The sequence below is a fragment of the Phalangium opilio genome, unplaced genomic scaffold (genome assembly GCF_054372755.1).
Source record: "Phalangium opilio isolate 3A_F unplaced genomic scaffold, DU_Popi_V2 ptg000013l_1, whole genome shotgun sequence".
Lineage (NCBI taxonomy): Eukaryota > Metazoa > Arthropoda > Arachnida > Opiliones > Phalangiidae > Phalangium > Phalangium opilio.
The window spans coordinates 15,795,851-15,814,645 of record NW_028324148.1 but is presented as its reverse complement, the minus strand read 5'-3'; the positions used below and the strand labels follow the sequence as shown (position 1 = coordinate 15,814,645).

At 39.2% G+C, this 18,795-nt stretch overlaps 2 protein-coding genes across 3 annotated transcripts; both read left to right on the top strand.

The window, feature by feature from the left end:
* Positions 1–68: 68 nt before the first annotated feature.
* On the top strand, positions 69–4,713 carry Ssrp (structure specific recognition protein). The gene is made up of 13 exons (XM_089864938.1): positions 69–225; positions 429–614; positions 680–1,071; positions 1,694–1,829; positions 1,902–2,005; positions 2,438–2,566; positions 2,682–2,903; positions 2,991–3,075; positions 3,164–3,366; positions 3,482–3,812; positions 4,091–4,182; positions 4,264–4,453; positions 4,528–4,713. The coding sequence occupies exons 1-13, from the start codon at positions 175–177 to the stop codon at positions 4,645–4,647; spliced, it is 2,241 nt and encodes a 746-aa protein (XP_089721064.1). The 5' UTR covers positions 69–174; the 3' UTR covers positions 4,648–4,713.
* Positions 4,714–4,842: 129 nt separating this feature from the next.
* On the top strand, positions 4,843–18,551 carry HPS1 (Hermansky-Pudlak syndrome 1 protein). Of its 2 annotated transcripts, XM_089864939.1 has the most exons (13): positions 4,843–6,437; positions 10,320–10,472; positions 10,540–10,661; positions 11,340–11,618; positions 14,003–14,165; positions 14,820–14,871; positions 14,977–15,008; positions 15,173–15,325; positions 16,068–16,226; positions 16,375–16,703; positions 16,790–17,039; positions 18,116–18,195; positions 18,279–18,551. In XM_089864939.1, the coding sequence occupies exons 1-13, from the start codon at positions 6,321–6,323 to the stop codon at positions 18,457–18,459; spliced, it is 2,070 nt and encodes a 689-aa protein (XP_089721065.1). In that variant the 5' UTR covers positions 4,843–6,320; the 3' UTR covers positions 18,460–18,551. The 2 variants fall into 2 exon arrangements, with proteins under 2 accessions (XP_089721065.1, XP_089721066.1); XM_089864940.1 differs by lacking the exons at positions 14,820–14,871; positions 14,977–15,008.
* Positions 18,552–18,795: the final 244 nt, after the last annotated feature.

The window sequence follows — 18,795 nt, the reverse complement described above, 5'->3', positions numbered from 1 at the left end:
TTTTAATTAGACGTTGTAGCAGACGACATTCGGTTTCCTTGGAAATTTTTTTCATTTGAAGAATTTCTCTCCTTGGACTCCAGTTTCGTCTGCTAGACCGCCAAGTTTTAAGCCTTGTAAATTGTTATTCGTCTCTTTGTTTAGTGATCACGTTCGGTCTGTAAATTGTAAATCATGGATTTTCTCGAATATCCCGATGCGTTTAAAGAAGATAAAGGGTCTATGGTAAGTTAAATATTTAATTTAATCATAATTAACTCAGAAACGATAAGAGATTAAGTTGAAGTATTGCCCAATTCGGCTCTTATAATCGGTACATGACAATCTCCGTGTTATACCATGTGCTTAATTTGTTTATAATGTTAACTGGCTACGCTATTAGTTAGTTTAATTATTAATTTAGAGTAAATTATGGGATTAATTTTTAGATTCCTGGTCGTTTAAAGTTGACAAATCAAGGAGTAATATTTAAAAACAGCAAAACGGGAAAAGTAGACACAGTTCAAGGCACGGATGTTGAAAGTATTAAATGGCAAAGATTAGCGGCGAGTTGCGGATTGAGAATTATGATGAAAAATGGTGTGGTTTTCAGATTCGGCGGATTTACAGACCCCGTAAGTTAAATCTAAGCTAATTTAAGCGACTTTTGAATATGATAAATCATGTTTTTCTACTTTAGGACAACGAGAAACTGACGAAATTTTTCAAGCACAATTTTGATTTGGAAATGAAGTCGCGAGATTTGTGCTTGAAAGGCTGGAATTGGGGGACGGCCAAATTTCAGGGAAACCTTCTCTCGTTTAATGTTGATAAAACAACCGCTTTTGAAATCCCCATGGGCAATATTTCCCATTGCACAACAGCTAAGAATGAAGTAACGCTGGAATTCCATCAAAATGACGAGGCGGCTGTCTCCCTGATGGAATTGAGGTTCCACATTCCGTCTGATGCCTCACAAACTGTTGATTCTGTTCAGGCATTCCAAGAAAATATTATGGCTAAAGCCAGCATTATTCAAGCCACTGGTGATGCAATTGCAGTTTTCAAAGAGTTGCAATGCCTCACGCCCAGGTATGTCAATTCATCCAGTTATTAGGCCTTTGCGGTTATTTCCCGCCATTACTAAGCCTCTGCGTTAATTTGCCGCCATTTTTAAGCCTCTGCGTTAATTTGCCGCCATTTTTAAGCCTCTGCGTTTATTTCCCGCCATTACTAAGCCTCTGCGTTTATTTCCTGCCATTACTAAGCCTTTGCGTTTATTTCCCTCCATTACTAAGCCTCTGCGTCTATTTCCCGCCATTACTAAGCCTCTGCGTTTATTTCCCGCCATTTTTAAGCCTCTGCGTTTATTTCCCGCCATTACTAAGCCTCTGCGTTTATTTCCTGCCATTACTAAGCCTTTGCGTTTATTTCCCTCCATTACTAAGCCTCTGCGTCTATTTCCCGCCATTACTAAGCCTCTGCGTTTATTTCCCGCCATTTTTAAGCCTCTGCGTTTATTTCCCGCCACTACTAAGCCTCTGCGTTAGTTTCCCGCCATTATTAAGCCTCTGCGTTAGTTTCCCGCCATTATTAAGCCTCTGCGTTAGTTTCCCGCCATTATTAAGCCTCTGCGTTAGTTTCCCGCCATTATTAAGCCTCTGCGTTAGTTGCCCGCCATTATTAAGCCTTTGTCTTATACTTAATTTGTCAGAGGTCGCTACGATATCAAAATGTTCCCAAGTTTCATTCAACTTCACGGTAAAACGTTTGATTACAAGATTCCTTTAACGACAGTCTTGAGGTTGTTTCTTTTGCCACACAAGGATGGCAGACAGATGTATTTCGTCGTAAGCTAAACAACCATCTTCTTTATTAATTAATTAAGTTTGCGCCTTAATTAATTTAATGTTAATTGACAGTTAAGTTTGGACCCTCCCATCAAACAAGGTCAAACGCGATACCATTTCTTAATCCTGCTTTTTAGCAAAGAAGATGAAACGACCATTTCCATCGGACTCTCGGAGTAAGTTGGTTGGCTGTTCATCTTGACCTTGACCATGTAGACGTGACCTTGATATCTCTCTCTCTCTCCCTCTCTCCCCCCTCTCTCTCGCTCCCTCTCTCTCTCTCTCGCTCCCTCTCTCTCTCTCTCGCTCCCTCCCTCTCTCTCTCTCGCTCTCTCTCTCTCTCGCTCCCTCTCCCTCCCTCTCTCTCTCGCTCCCTCTCCCTCCCTCTCTCTCTCGCTCCCTCTCCCTCCCTCTCTCTCTCGCTCCCTCTCTCTCTCTCGCTCCCTCTCTCTCTCTCGCTCTCTCTCTCTCCCTCTCTCTCCCCCCTCTCTCTCTCCCTCTCTCTCTCCCTCTCTCTCCCCCCTCTCTCTCTCCCACTCTCTCCCTCTCCCTCTCTCCCCCTCCCTCTCCCTCTCTCTCTCCCTCTCCCCCCCTCTCTCTCCTTGTAGGTCAGACATTAAAGAGAAATTCGAGGACAAATTGCAACAAGAAATGAGTGGTCCAACCTTTGAGGTTCTTAGCAAAGTCATGAAAGCTCTGGTTCAGAGAAAAATCACTGTTCCTGGTTCATTCACTGGGCAAGTACTTCAATTAAAACATCGTCATTAAATTAATTATTAAACTTAAACCTTGTCTTAATCACTGTTAAATTAATTCTTATTAGACTTATTTGTTCCATTTCAACTGATTTAGGCATAGTGGTACCAACGCGATCACGTGTTCGTACCGAGCAGGGAACGGTTTATTGTATCCATTGGAACGGGGATTGATTTACATCCACAAACCTCCGGTTTACATCCGTTTTGACGAGATCTCCACTCTGAATTTCGCTCGTAGCGGTGGCAGCACTCGTTCCTTTGATATTGAAGTCGAAACCAAGACCGGTCTCGTTCATACCTTCAGCAGTATTGAAAAGTAAGTCCTCGTCTGTCTTTCAACAACTTCCCGCTTCTCAATTAGTTAAGTAAGTAACTGACCGCGATGACGTCACGATGGTTTTAGGGAAGAATACGGGAAATTGTTTGACTTTGCCTCGACCAAGAAACTTCGTATTAAGAACAGAACCGAAACCGGATTGACTGGGAAAGTAAGTACCCGGTTTACTTCCCTCTTTCGTAATAGGGGGGTTTAATTGCAATTACAATTGCGTTTGTTTGTTGCTAATTGTGTTGCAGAAGAAGCCCGAAAAACCCAACTACAACGAAGACGATTTGGTGGACTCTGACCTGGAAGATGAACCGGACGCCTACTTGCAAAGGGTCAAGGCAGAGGGAAGAGAACGCGAGGAAGACGGAGGTGGCGGTGGAGGATCTTCCGATGAATCTTCGGACGAGTCCTTCAATCCTGGAGATAATAGCGGCAGCGAAGTGGCCGAAGAGTAAGTGACACTTATAGACTGTTCCCTTAGTGTGGTAGGAGCCCAGTTCAGTTGGATGGGGGATTTTTCTTAGGGAAGCGTGTCCAACCATTTGGGTGTAATCCTTTGGTTTCAGATTCGACAGCAACGCCCCGAGCAGTAGCGAGAGCGACGGGGAAGGCGGTAAGAAGAGCAAATCCGGAGGAGGCGAAGGCGATTCCGGTTCCGAGACTGAAAGGAAGAAGAAGAAAAAGTCGCGGAGTGCCAAGACGGTCCGGGAACCGGGGACCAGGAAGAAACGCGTCAAGAAGGAGAAGGACGAGAATAAACCCAAGCGACCTCAATCGGCCTACTTCCTCTGGTTGGGAGAAAGCCGCGAGAAAATCAAGAAGGAAAATCCGGGAATTTCTATCACGGAAATCTCAAAGAAAGCCGGAGAATTGTGGAAGGAAGTCAAGGACAAAACGGTAAGTGTCCTTTTAAGTCATAGCACACTCAATCACGCGCTCCAACTAGATATAGAAGCCCCTCTGGAGAATTCCACTATGATAAAGTAATAGCGCCACATTGAAATCATAGACACGTTGAAACAGACCACTCATTGTCCCTTTGTATCATGGTCAAGGGCCCTTCCGCCATTTTGACATTCTTTTTTTTTTGGCGGGGCTTGTACATGGGGTGCAGTTTGGGCGCGTGATTGAGTGGGCTATGGTTAAGATGAGGTTTTGTTTGCCTTGTTTTGTAGCGTTGGGAAAAAATGGCGGTTGAAGCGAAAAAAGATTACGAAAAAGCCATGGAGGAATATAAAGCGTCTGGAGGAGGCGAAACCAGCAAAAGGTCAGTACTATGCCTAGAAAGAGTTGACCTTTGGTGGCACTTGGAAGTAAGTAGCCTTAATTAATTCTTTTTGGGTTTTAGTTCCAAGAGTGAATCAAAATCCTCCAAGAGTTCTTCCAAGAAAGAATCCGAGAAGAACGTTTCGCCAACTAAGATCAAAAGTAAGGAATACATCACGTCATCCAGCGGAAGCGAGGCTGAAGATAAACCCAAAAAGAAAAGTAAAAAGCCCGAAGCCAAGAAAGAGAAAAAGGCAGAACCAAAGAAAGAGGTTTGTCTGTAATTAATATGATCATTAATTTTATTAATAAATAGTAATGACGTCATTGTTGGTTTTAATTGCAGAAAGCTAAAGCAAAATCTTCCGAGGACGAAGAAATGGATGATGAAGAAGAGGAGGAGATTCTCAGCACGCCAACCTCCTCCGACAAAGAAGGATCCGAAATGGAAGAAGGCTCCGATTAAATGTGTTTACTCGCATTTCGTGTTAATTTTTAATTGTAATGTGATTAAAATGTTGTTTCAATCGAATATTTTGCGTCAAGGTGGATTTTTTTCTGATTTCTACTCCAGGGGTGTAAATTCTCCTTGTTCTGTCTGTTTCGTCCTCCAGTGTCGTCTGCTTAAGACGTGATCGTGATTCAGGAATTTTTGATGGGGTGGGAAATCTTTCGCGAAATAAACTCGCGTTTATTTTAATGCGAGTTAATTTAAAATTAATCTTATGGCGTTTTCCTTTGGGCCAATTTTGTGTTGCCGGAACTGGCGGCAAAAAAACCGAATTTCGCGTAATGCTGTTACAGGATCAAACAAATTATCGACAACTTCAAATGTCAATGGAATATACCCATGACAGTAACATATTTAATCTTGTTTCAATGGAACACACTATTCGTTTGACTTTGGTACGAAATAGCTAGGTTCGGAAGAAGTCAGTTCTTATACTAGTACAAAGTGCGTATTCCATTGGTAGGGTTGAAAATGCCCCTTAAGAAGCGATAAATGCAAGTTTGCCATGTAAATCCATTGGTGTTACGATCACGTGATCGTGACGACACAATAAATGTTGTAGTATGCATATTCCATTGGAAAAATGTCACATTCCCATCGCCCTAATTGCCGGAACAAAAGCGTGAAAGCCGAATTTCCCTTCCGAAAAGTAGTTCAGTTCAGTTCTACTCAATTTAGAGCTTGCGCAGTGCCATTCTTTGATAATTTTTGATGCACTTTACCACACCCACTTTGCTTTTCGACCTTTGGGATCTTTGCGGATATCCAACTGGGCCTTGGCTTTACCAACGCCATCTACATTTTTTTCCAGGGACATGAATATGCCTGATAATTACACGATCGCTCCGCGTTCATAACATCACTACTTAGCACGCCGACGTTCGAGCAGACGATAATTATGAAACGATAGCCCATGAAATCGTATTCCAATGGACTTTTTAAGCGCCATGTTTCGAATTATTATTGCCGTGTTGGCAAGTCAGTAGTGCTGGCATGGCGCTGGGAGCAGGGCCGGAAATAAGCGCAGGACACTGGACATTGTCCAATAAAATTATCAAATGTCCCATAATTTTTTTAAAAACTAAGGGGGTCACTGGACAGTTTGACCAATAAATTTTTGGAAGTTTTGATAGCTTGACTATGGAGATGCGACACTATGTCCTATAAATTTTCAAGTCAAACAGGGGGTCATTGGACGCGTGTCCTATAAGAAATTTTTCTTATTTCCGGCCCTGGCTGGGAGTTCAAGGCTAATTTTACCAATGGAGCACGCACAGCGTCTCATCACTACTGAGCTTAAACCATTGGAATACGCAAAGGTTTTTCTAGCGCCTCCGGCAGTAAAAATTCTGCCCAAAGGAAAACGCCATTAGTTAGATGTAAGTTAATAATTAATATGAGGGATTTGTATATTCGTAATTAAGTTTCGGAATAGTTTTTCTAATTTTACTGCAGGGAGTAAATCCTCCGTGATTTTTGTGTTTATTCCTCCAATGTCGTCTGCTTAACAAAGTCACGAGTTTTAGTTGCGGGAAGATTTGCGCGGAGTTAACGCGCGCTGGTTTTTAACCCGATTTTATTTCATATTAACATTAAATTAAATTAATTCGATTAAGTTAATTATTAAAATGAGGGGGTTTTTTATATTCAATAAGTTAAACGATGTCGTGTTTCACAAATCCGATAGCGAACTTAAGTCGCGTTTAGTTGATCGCGGCGTCAAAGCTGGATATATATCATTAGAAGTAAGTGTTTACAATTAATTTTATTTACATTTAATTTCAAAACTAATCAAAGTAAAGGTAGGATTGCACTTTACGTGACCCACCCAACTAACAATGGTTTCTAGTTAATTAGACTGTGGGGAGTCCGAAAAAAATAGTTAAAAAATTATTTGGCCGCCGCAAGTTAGTTAAAAAAATTTTTGAAAATTTCAAAATCCACTCACTTACCCTCATTGAAGCCGCTATCCGCTTAACGCATTCTGCACTCAATCTTGCAAAATAAGCCGGGGGGGACTGTGAAAAATTGACGTACTCGCGCCGGAAACATTTACGTACTCGCGCCGGAGATATAGCTATGGAATTTTTTAAGCTTACTGAAACTGTTCATTTCTGATAAAAGGACGGAAATATAATGCGAGAAAAACTGCTATGTTTTGGGAAAATCGTTGAATTTTTGGGGAATTCGATAAATGATAACGGTAAATTTTGGTAAATGCCGTCAAATTATTCTTGAATTTGATAAATCTGAAGGACAATATTTTGGAAAAGGTGTCAAATTATTCGGGAATTTGATAAATGTGAAGGACGATATCATGGAAAAAAGTGTCAAATTAATCTGAATTTGATAAATCTGGAGGACGTTATTTTGGAAAAGGTGTCAAATTATTTGGGTGTTTGATAAATGTGAAGGATGATATTTTGGAAAAGGTGTCAAATTATTTGGGAATTTGATAAATGTGAATGACGATATTTTGGAAAAGGTGTCAAATTATTTGGGAATTTGATAAATGTGAATGACGATATTTTGGAAAAGGTGTCAAATTATTTGGGAATTTGATAAATGTGAATGACGATATTTTGGAAAAGGTGTCAAATTATTTGGGAATTTGATAAATGTGAATGACGATATTTTGGAAAAGGTGTCAAATTATTTGGGAATTTGATAAATGTAAGGGACGATATTTTGGAAAATGTGCCAAATTATTCGGGAATTTGATAAATGTGAAGGACGATACTTTGGAAAAGGCATCAAATTATTCCCGAATTTGGTAAATGTAAAGGACGATATTTTGGAAAAGGTGTTTACATTTATCAAATTGCCGAAAAATAGGCACTCTTTCCAAAATATAGTTGCAATGACTTCCAAAATATTGCTGAAATAACTAGACGCCTTTTCCAAAATATAGAAATAAATTGACGCCTTTTCCAAAATATTGAAATAAATTGACGCCTTTTCCAAAATATTGAAATAAATTGACGCCTTTTCCAAAATATAGTTGAAATAAATTGACGCCTTTTCCAAAATATTGAAATAAATTGACGCCTTTTTCAAAATATAGTTGAAATAAATTGACGCCTTTTCCAAAATATAGTTGAAATAAATTGACGCCTTTTCCAAAATATAGTTGAAATAAATTGACGCCTTTTCCAAAATATAGTTGAAATAAATTGACGCCTTTTCCAAAATATTGAAATAAATTGACGCCTTTTTCAAAATATAGTTGAAATAAATTGACGCCTTTTCCAAAATATAGTTGAAATAAATTGACGCCTTTTCCAAAATATTGAAATAAATTGACGCCTTTTTCAAAATATAGTTGAAATAAATTGACGCCTTTTCCAAAATATAGTTGAAATAAATTGACGCCTTTTCCAAAATATAGTTGAAATAAATTGACGCCTTTTCCAAAATATAGTTGAAATAAATTGGCGCCTTTTCCGAAATATAGTTGAAATAAATTGACGCCTTTTCCGAAATATAGTTGAAATAAATTGACGCCTTTTCCAAAATATAGTTGAAATAAATTGGCGCCTTTTCCGAAATATAGTTGAAATAAATTGACGCCTTTTCCGAAATATAGTTGAAATAAATTGACGCCTTTTCCGAAATATAGTTGAAATAAATTGACGCCTTTTCCGAAATATAGTTGAAATAAATTGACCAAAATATAGTTGAAATAAATTGACCAAAATATAGTTGAAATAAATTGACCAAAATATAGTTGAAATAAATTGACCAAAATATAGTTGAAATAAATTGACCAAAATATAGTTGAAATAAATTGACCAAAATATAGTTGAAATAAATTGACCAAAATATAGTTGAAATAAATTGACCAAAATATAGTTGAAATAAATTGACCAAAATATAGTTGAAATAAATTGACCAAAATATAGTTGAAATAAATTGACCAAAATATAGTTGAAATAAATTGACCAAAATATAGTTGAAATAAATTGACCAAAATATAGTTGAAATAAATTGACCAAAATATAGTTGAAATAAATTGACCAAAATATAGTTGAAATAAATTGACCAAAATATAGTTGAAATAAATTGACCAAAATATAGTTGAAATAAATTGACCAAAATATAGTTGAAATAAATTGACCAAAATATAGTTGAAATAAATTGACCAAAATATAGTTGAAATAAATTGACCAAAATATAGTTGAAATAAATTGACCAAAATATAGTTGAAATAAATTGACCAAAATATAGTTGAAATAAATTGACCAAAATATAGTTGAAATAAATTGACGCCTTTTCCAAAATATAGTTGAAATAAATTGACGCCTTTTCCAAAATATAGTTGAAATAAATTGACGCCTTTTCCAAAATATAGTTGAAATAAATTGACGCCTTTTCCAAAATATAGTTGAAATAAATTGACGCCTTTTCCAAAATATAGTTGAAATAAATTGACGCCTTTTCCAAAATATAGTTGAAATAAATTGACGCCTTTTCCAAAATATAGTTGAAATAAATTGACGCCTTTTCCAAAATATAGTTGAAATAAATTGACGCCTTTTCCAAAATATAGTTGAAATAAATTGACGCCTTTTCCAAAATATAGTTGAAATAAATTGACGCCTTTTCCAAATATAGTTGAAATAAATTGACGCCTTTTCCAAAATATAGTTGAAATAAATTGACGTCTTTTCCAAAATATAGTTGAAATAAATTGACGCCTTTTCCAAAATATAGTTGAAATAAATTGACGCCTTTTCCAAAATATAGTTGAAATAAATTGACGCCTTTTCCAAAATAAAGTTGAAATAAATTGACGCCTCATTTATATTGATGTTGACATTTGCTAACTGCCCAATAATTTGCCGCCTTTTCCGAAATATTGTTGAAATAAATTGACGCCTTTTCCAAAATATTGATGTTGACATTTGGTTCTTTCTCAATAATTTGTCGCCTTTCCCAAAATATAGTTGCAAAAAAACTAGACTCCTTTTCTGAAATATTGACGTTGACATTTGCTAATTTCCCTATATTTTGACACCTTTTCTCTACGCCTTTTATTTAAATTTTTTTTTACAAAAAATCATATTTACCAAGGATTTGACACATTTTCCCAAAAATAATGTTGAGTGAATTAAAAAAAATCCCGAATAATTTGACGGTTTTTTTTTCAAAATTTACCGTTATCAATTATTGAATTCCCAAAAAATTCAACGATTTTCCCAAAACATTTCAGTTTTTCTCGCATTTATATTTCCCTCCTTTTATCAGAAATAAATGTTATTTCCCTCCTTTTATCAGAAATAAATGTTTCCGTAAGCTTAAAAAAATCCATAGCTATAAAACTCCGGCGCGAGTCCGGCAACTTTTCACAGCCCTCCTCGGCTTATTTTGCAAGATTGAGTGCAGAATGCGTTAAGCGGATAGCGGCTTCAATGGCGGTAAGTGCATGGATTTTAAAATTTTCAAAAATTTTTTTGACCAACTTGCGGCGGCCAAATAATTTTTTAACTATTTTTTTCGGACTCCTCATGGTCCAATTAACTAGAAACCATTGTTAGTTGGGTGGGTCACGTAAAGTGCAATCCTACCAAAGTAAATTCGGAAATATTTAAAAAGGTAATTAATTCGGCGGCAATATTTATTTGCAGGATAGTATAAACATCTCTTTAGCGGGTTATCGCAATGTTTTGGTGTCGTTATTTTCACCATTAGTGACGTCACAACGTATCATGTCCAATCAGTTCGATAATCGGTACAAATCAATCGAAGATGAAAATCACGGTTACATCGTCTTGGAGGAGGTGAGCCGGCGCTTTTAATTTAATTATTACGGGGTAAATTAAACAGAATTAACTTTAACAATGATAGAAATTAAGTTACACATTCATATATGTGGATAATCTGAAAGACAATAGTCAATTTGGTTGCGAACGCCAGTTAAACACTTTTAAGGAGTTTACGAGGTTGTTATGCGGACCCGCCATTCATATGTACGTCTTCATTAATTTAATCCATGAGTCATGGACACGAATGTAATTGTATATAAGAAAATAGGCTTAGCTCCGGGTGACTGGCAATTTTTTGGTTAGCTCTGAAAATGGTTATAGCGTATTTATTGCGGTTTTAGTCCGGCGGAATTTTTCGTTACTGAATAAATCGCTCTTCACAACCCCGCCCCGCCCAGCCTTATTTTTTTTTAAAAAAGGTAACGTAATAACGATAAGTATGACAATTTCTATTGGACAAAATCTAAAAGCATCTTTTAGCTTATTTATGCCTATTGGTCAGCGGTATTATTAGTTACGACATTTTATAGGCAACGAATTTTTTTCATTAAAATCATAATCGGAAGCACTCCTTGTGTATTACGCGAACTCGCGACGGAGATAAACTGATGGCCTGTCTTAAAGACATCTTCATACTTATTGTTGTTACGTTACCTTTATATTAAGAGGATCGTAATGTAAGCCTTGGCTCACGTTGGCGAAGGCGGACTCGCCCCGAAGTTAAACGTATGGACTGCCTGAAAGGCGTACTAACTAGTTAAATCTAGCGTGTGTGTCAGCCATCAAAGCTGCCCATATTCTTATATATAATGTCATTTGGCTTAATTTAAATTAGGTTAAGCGGGGTTTTATTATATTATTATTGGTGGTGGTTATTATTAGACTGGGTAGGAACAGTTACGAAGAGGCGTTACCTGTGGAACACCCGAGTCGTATTTTGGGCGCCATATTTGATACGTGGAATGATCTATATCGAAACGAAGTGTCTCATTTAGTCGAAGGAGTCGAACGCTTAATTATTAATCGCGATCTCAGTTGTACCTGCCTCAAATTAATGGAGAATGTTTTGAGTAAAATGAGGAACGCAGTCACCCCTTTCCAAGAACTCTTCTCGCACGCCTTCATTTTGGTCAAAGGGAAACTACTCTACTTGTACTCTAGGTATACCCTCGTCATTATTGCTCTCTGACCCCTTCACCCTTGACCTCGCGACTTAATTAACTCCCCTTGTCCCTTGGGGTCACGAAAGGATTAATGAATTCCCCTTGTCCCTTATTAATTCCATTGACCCTTGATGTCACCACTTAAATTCCCCTTGACCTACCGACCCTTGATGTCACCACTTAAATTCCCCTTGAGCTACCGCTATATACCCCTTGACCTTTGAGATCCCCCTTAAATTAATACCCCCTTGACCTTTGAGATCCCTCTTTAATTAATACCCCTTTGACCCTTGAGATCCCCCTTTAATTAATACCCCTTTGACCCTTGAGATCCCTGTTTAATTAATATCCCTTGACCCTGGAGATCCCCCTTTAGTTAATATCCCCTTGACCCTGGAGATCCCCCTTTAATTAATACCCCTTGACCCTTGAGATCCCCCTTTAATTAATACCCCTTTGACCCTTGAGATCCCTGTTTAATTAATATCCCTTGACCCTGGAGATCCCCCTTTAATTAATACCCCTTGACCCTTGAGATCCCCCTTTAATTAATACCCCTTTGACCCTTGAGATCCCTGTTTAATTAATATCCCTTGACCCTGGAGATCCCCCTTTAATTAATACCCCTTGACCCTTGAGATCCCCCTTTAATTAATACCCCTTTGACCCTTGAGATCCCTGTTTAATTAATATCCCTTGACCCTGGAGATCCCCCTTTAGTTAATATCCCCTTGACCCTTGAGATCCCCTTTAATTAATACCCCTTTGACCCTTGAGATCCCTTTAGTTAATACCCCTTTGACCCTTGAGATCCCCTTTAGTTAATACCCCCCTTTGACCCTTGAGATCTCCTTTAGTTAATACCCCCCTTTGACCCTTGAGATCCCCTTTAATTAATACCCCTTTGACCCTTGAGATCCCCTTTAGTTAATACCCCCCTTTGACCCTTGAGATCTCCTTTAGTTAATACCCCCCTTTGACCCTTGAGATCCCCTTTAATTAATACCCCTTTGACCCTTGAGATCCCCTTTAATTAATACCCCTTTGACCCTTGAGATCCCTGTTTAATTAATATCCCTTGACCCTGGAGATCCCCCTTTAGTTAATATCCCCTTTGACCCTTGAGATCCCCTTTAATTAATACCCCTTTGACCCTTGAGATCCCCTTTAATTAATACCCCTTTGACCCTTGAGATCCCCTTTAGTTAATACCCCTTTGACCCTTGAGATCCCCTTTAGTTAATACCCCCCTTTGACCCTTGAGATCTCCTTTAGTTAATACCCCCCTTTGACCCTTGAGATCCCCTTTAATTAATACCCCTTTGACCCTTGAGATCCCCTTTAATTAATACCCCTTTGACCCTTGAGATCCCCTTTAATTAATACCCCTTTGACCCTTGAGATCCCTGTTTAATTAATATCCCTTGACCCTGGAGATCCCCCTTTAGTTAATATCCCCTTTGACCCTTGAGATCCCCTTTAATTAATACCCCTTTGACCCTTGAGATCCCCTTTAATTAATACCCCTTTGACCCTTGAGATCCCCTTTAGTTAATACCCCTTTGACCCTTGAGATCCCCTTTAGTTAATACCCCCCTTTGACCCTTGAGATCTCCTTTAGTTAATACCCCCCTTTGACCCTTGAGATCCCCTTTAATTAATACCCCTTTGACCCTTGAGATCCCCTTTAATTAATACCCCTTTGACCCTTGAGATCCCCTTTAATTAATACCCCTTTGACCCTTGAGATCCCCTTTAATTAATACCCCTTTGACCCTTGAGATCCCCTTTAAATTAATACCCCCCTTTGACCCTTGAGATCCCCTTTAGTTAATACCCCTTTGACCCTTGAGATCTCCTTTAGTTAATACCCCCCTTTGACCCTTGAGATCCCCTTTAGTTAATGCCCCCCTTTGACCCTTGAGATCCCCTTTAAATTAATACCCGCTTGACCCTTGAGATCCCCTTTAAATTAATACCCCCTTGACCCTTGAGATCCCCTTTAAATTAATACCCGCTTGACCCTTGAGATCCCCTTTAAATTAATACCCCCTTGACCCTTGAGATCCCCTTTAAATTAATACCCCCTTGACCCTTGAGATCCCCTTTAAATTAATACCCCCCTTTGACCCTTGAGATCCCCTTTAGTTAATACCCCCTTGACCCTTGAGATCCCCTTTAAATTAATACCCCCTTGACCCTTGAGGTCACCCTTTAGTTAATATCCCCTTGACCCTTGAGATCACCCTTTAGTTAATATCCCCTTGACCCTTGAGATCACCCTTTAGTTAATACTCCTTAACCTTTCTCTTGACCGTTCACCCCTTGACCCACGAGGTCACGTGCACTGAATATAATTCGCTATAATCTTATGAATTGTAGTCGAAACGCGATGGACTTGTCGAAAGGCGATCTTTTAATGATCATAGCGCTAGTTAAGGTGTTACATTCCGATGTCGAAGACGAGAACATTTTGGAGAGTTCACCGCCCCACGAAGTCCAATCGGAATCGGAGAACACTTCCGCTTCTACAATTAATATGCCGGTACATAGTTCCCTTCTTAATTGACGCGCTTAGACTGGACGGGGGGAGAGGAAAAGCTAGGCTAGTTAATTTAAATTTCTTAATTGACTTTCTGAGTTATTGAGTAGCGAGCAGTCGCGAACCCATAATGGTCACAACCCCACAATTTATGTATTTGGGAGAGTTCCGTTTTGTGATTAAAATCGGTGATATTGTAGATAACCCTGGCCTGGCTTCCTCCAGTCTATGCGTATTTGGTCTAGTGTCCTTTTAATGTACAGGGTGTTGTTCCAAAAAGGGACGGTAATTATAGGAGCGAAGTACACGAGTGGGATGGGATGGTTAAACTATGGGAAATCGTCAATTTTAAGAATTGAAAAATATACTTCTATGAGCAGCCGATTTGGTTCCCAACAAGGGATGCACCCAAGGGGGTGATCCGTAAAACACTCCTCCAATGATCGTAACTTGTGTTAGGGGGTGCATTCCTTGGGGGGGGGGGCAAAATCGGCTGTGGTCATAGAAGTATAGATTACATTTTCTATTCTCAAAATTGATGAAATCCCATAGAATTCTCTGTACTTCGGTTCTACCACCCGTTTTTTTGGAACATCCTGTATAAATATAATTACTTTCTTAATTACGGTAATTAAGTTGAATTTAATTATAATTTAGCATTTAAGGAGGTCTTCGTCATTCATGGCGAGGTTTATGACAACCTTAAGAGGTTCGACAAATTTCAATTATTTTAAACGAAACCCCTTCTCTAATTTTAATCTAACTTAACTACGATTAAAACTAATTTTTTTCCCGCATCTAAAAAAATAAAAAGATGAAAATGTGCCAGATCATGGCATTGAATTGGTGAGTTGGTAGATAAATTAGCTGCTTGGCTTGGCTCGCTTGAAAAGTAATTGAACGTTGGTTGGCAATGGCACGGTTTTGGCGCATGCGCTTTGTATTATGATCGCTTGCCCGTTTTTAGATTTAGCCTGGTTAATTATGAATGGTTAATGATGTTAATTTAGACGGAAGACGAGGTGATAGAAGAGGCCTATAAGAATCAAAAGCATTTGGGGATTTTCCTTAAGAACAAAGCGAACGCGACCCTTAATCCAGTTCCGCATTTCTTACATTCAATCGCCATTAATGATCAAATGAAAGTCGTCATTCTGTCCGACGTAAGTTAAGTTTAGCCGAGGAGTCAAAGGGACTGTAAACTAGGCATCGGCGCGGTATAAATAATTTGAAATACGTCACGTGACCGAGGAAAGGCGTGGTTCAAAACACTTTACTTATATAGAGCAAAGAGGGTAGAATGAGGGGGAGTAGAAGCTAGCGGCTTTGGCAAGGCATTTTGGGTGTTCTCGCTTTTCTTTTTTATTTATTTGTTATATTTCCCCCTAATATCCGGTTCACTGTATTTAAACCAATAAGAGGGCAGAGAATGATGCGCGCGCAAACCGGAAGCTTAGAGGAAAACTTTCAAAGCGAGAACACTCCAGCCAAGCTTTCTACTCCCCCTCTTTCTACCCTCTTTGTATAGAGTAGTAGTCTGATAGGGGAGGAGCTACTGGGACGTGTCGTCAATATTGGTGCTCTAAATTGTATGGGCGGAGCTGAAGACTTCCAATATGGTCGCCATCTCTTCGGGGTAAGAGATAGGAGGGTGTGAAGTCGCGAGAAAGTTAGTAGTAAGAGACTATTTGGGTGAGCACTTCGGGGAATTGGCGAGCTGTAATCTCGCAAAAAACAAGGACTAGGTGTCCAGTCCCACTTCACGCGGAGTATTTGTGTCTTGGCGTCACTTGGTGCCTGTGACGTATTTCTAATCATTTTAACCCACCCCCGCCAATGCCCACTTTACCTGGCCCTTCAATGATCGCGACCTCGGGTTTTGTACAAATGAATTGATGGGTGTAGGTTCCGCAATGGGCTTCACTATCAGCGTCATTCGCGCAGTGTTCCGAAACCCTGTACGGTTTGGTCAACAACCCTCTGGAAGGACTGCGCTGTTCTCACACCAAAAATATCCTGGACCAAATATTCCAGAGAATAGACGCTTCTCGCAAAAAACTCAAAGTAACACCATCTTTTTTTACAAGCCCCGTTTACACTATGGACACTTGAAACCGTTTTCAAAGTTGTCCATTAATTGGTGTGAACGCGTCTACTGAAATGTGATCACCATAAACGCAACTCGGCAATGTCTATTTAAATTTAATCGCAGTTAAACCCGGATCACGAAAGATTAATCAAATTATTGGTTCACAAATGGGACAACTTGAAAAAATCGGGTTTGAACGAGTACCTTCAAAACGGCTCAAAGTTGATTTTAAACCCGCGATTGGAGATCCTGATGAGCGCTCTGTTTGAGCAATTGCAAGACGCTTTTGAGCAGTTGATCTATCGGGCCATCAACACGGGGATCCCTTACGTCGAGGCCGCACCCTCGGCCGCCAAGAACCTCAAGTCAATCGGCGAAGGCATCGAACAGAGATTGTCCGATTCCATGGAATACTTGATGGTCAAAGCCGCCGATAATATTTCCATGACTTCGTATCCTTTGGTGGCAGTTTATATTCATGGACAATTCCATTGAGCTAGGCATAGATGACGCGTCTTAATGTCCTTAACTCGCTCAGGTACTTGAAGGATTTCCCAGGTTTGATTCACTATATTTACGTTGACCGCAACACGGGTTTCATCATCGCCCCCTCCTTGACCGGTGAGTACAAGCAATTGAGGCCCGAGTATTTGGCCACGGCCAAAAAGGAATTGGTCTGGCAGATGGTCGAGTTTTGCTACAGTCACTTGATGAAGGAACGCCAGGCCGTCATGTTCCAGGACGAATCCTTCTACTACTCCTATTTCTTGTGGTTCGAAGATTCAAGCGTAAGTAAACTTGTAAACTCTTTCTTAACCTTAACCTTTACCCCGAGCTGTGATGTCCCAAAGTAGAGATTATTTAAGTGATTGCCAATTAGGTTAATTAATTGACGTAATCCGAAGTTTTTAGTATCGTTGGAAAGGGGACAATTAGGGCTATGACATGCTCGAAGGACATCACCGTATCTCTAATAGAACCAGAGTTATGAGCCTCAAAAGTTTAGTGTAAAAATCAGAAGTAACATAATAACAATAAGTGAGACGATACCATAAGCTGACGAGCATTTTCCTTAATTACTTGGCCCCTGTTTGTCGTAGCCCTATGTTTTTAGTATGGTTGGATGGGGGACAAATTGGACTATGACATACTCAAAGGACATCCCCCTATCTCTAGTAGAACCAGAGTTACGAGCCTCCAAAGTTTAGTGTATGCTATTCCTATGGAGGGGAACATTTGTCTTAATTACTCGGCCCCTGTTTGTCGTAACCCCAAGTTTTTAGTATGGTTGGATGGGGGACAAATTGGACTATGACATATCCTAAGGACATCCCCGTATCTCTACTAGAACCAGAGTTACGAGCCTCCAAAGTTGGGTCAAACGCTTTTCCTATGGAGGGGTTGTTCGTTTACGTTTTGCTTAATTACTTGGCCCCTGTTTGTCGTAGCCCTAAGTTTATAGTATGGTTGGATGGGGGACAAATTGGGCTATAACATACTCAAAGGACATCCCCCCATCTCTAGTAGAACCAGAGTTATAGGCCTCCAAAGTTGGGTGTAACGCTATTCCTATGGAGGGGGTTGTTTGTTTACGTTTTTCTTAATTACTCGGCCCCTGTTTGTTATAGCCCTAAGTTTTTCGTATGGTTAGATGGGGGACAAATTGGACTATAACATACTAAAAAGCCATCCCCGTATCTCTAGTAGAACCAGAGTTACGAGCCTACAAAGTGATAGGGCGTTTTTGTAAGAGAATGGATTGTTAATGGTTAGATTAATTGATCGTTGAATTTTATTGCCCTGAATTAAAGTGCCGTTTCGAAAGCAATTATTTAAATGGTGCAAATTGCTATAATAAAAACAGGGAAAACCGCTTAAACCGAAAATATTTCCGTCGCTGAAAAAGTTCCCGATGCCCGGAATAATTGGAAACGATTTCTACAGGTAGATTAACATAATTAATCCATAAGCCCTTCTAAAGGGGCACTGAAATGATCGGCGAAATACGTCCGTCTTCCTCTCCCCAGGAAATTGTCTAGCGAATGTTTTCCCGACATGAAGAACAACGATAAAGTGCAAGTGTACGAACTATTTTGTATTCACGTTGGAGTCACCACGCCCCCGACCATTTTAGACCAATCACGGCGCTTGGCGGCCACCATCTGGGAGTTTTCGGGCGCCGCTCACACCAACCTCGATTTATTGTGATTTAAAACTTAATTTAATTGTTCTTATTTTCGTTTTTAAATTGTTTTGTATGAAAAAAAGAAATATACAGAGAAATTATTTTTGTAAGCAAACGTTGCAATTTATAGGATGTGTTATTTAGGCCTAAAACAGTTCGAGGTCTCTTAACGGACAATTGTAAGTTTGTGGGGTTTTAGGTGGAATGACGTCAAAAGGTACGTGTTTTAAATTTTTCCTCAAAACGTACTTTTATTTCAATATTAACAGTTTAACAAATTTTCACTAACATAATAATAACAGTTTTCACTAACATATCAACCATGACAGTATTCACTAACATGCAATAACAGTTTTTCA

What these genes read in the sequence shown, in the direction of transcription:
- Ssrp (XM_089864938.1), top strand. Translation starts at nt 175, where the DNA reads ATGGATTTTCTCGAATATCCCGATGCGTTTAAAGAAGATAAAGGGTCT. An exon ending in GGCAGCGAAGTGGCCGAAGA is followed by an intron (nt 3,367 to 3,481) that starts GTAAGTGACACT and finishes CTTTGGTTTCAG; the next exon opens with ATTCGACAGCAACGCCCCGA. An exon ending in AGGAAGTCAAGGACAAAACG is followed by an intron (nt 3,813 to 4,090) that starts GTAAGTGTCCTT and finishes CTTGTTTTGTAG; the next exon opens with CGTTGGGAAAAAATGGCGGT.
- HPS1 (XM_089864939.1), top strand. Translation starts at nt 6,321, where the DNA reads ATGAGGGGGTTTTTTATATTCAATAAGTTAAACGATGTCGTGTTTCAC. An exon ending in GTTACATCGTCTTGGAGGAG is followed by an intron (nt 10,473 to 10,539) that starts GTGAGCCGGCGC and finishes TAACAATGATAG; the next exon opens with AAATTAAGTTACACATTCAT. An exon ending in AAGTCGTCATTCTGTCCGAC is followed by an intron (nt 15,326 to 16,067) that starts GTAAGTTAAGTT and finishes TGATGGGTGTAG; the next exon opens with GTTCCGCAATGGGCTTCACT.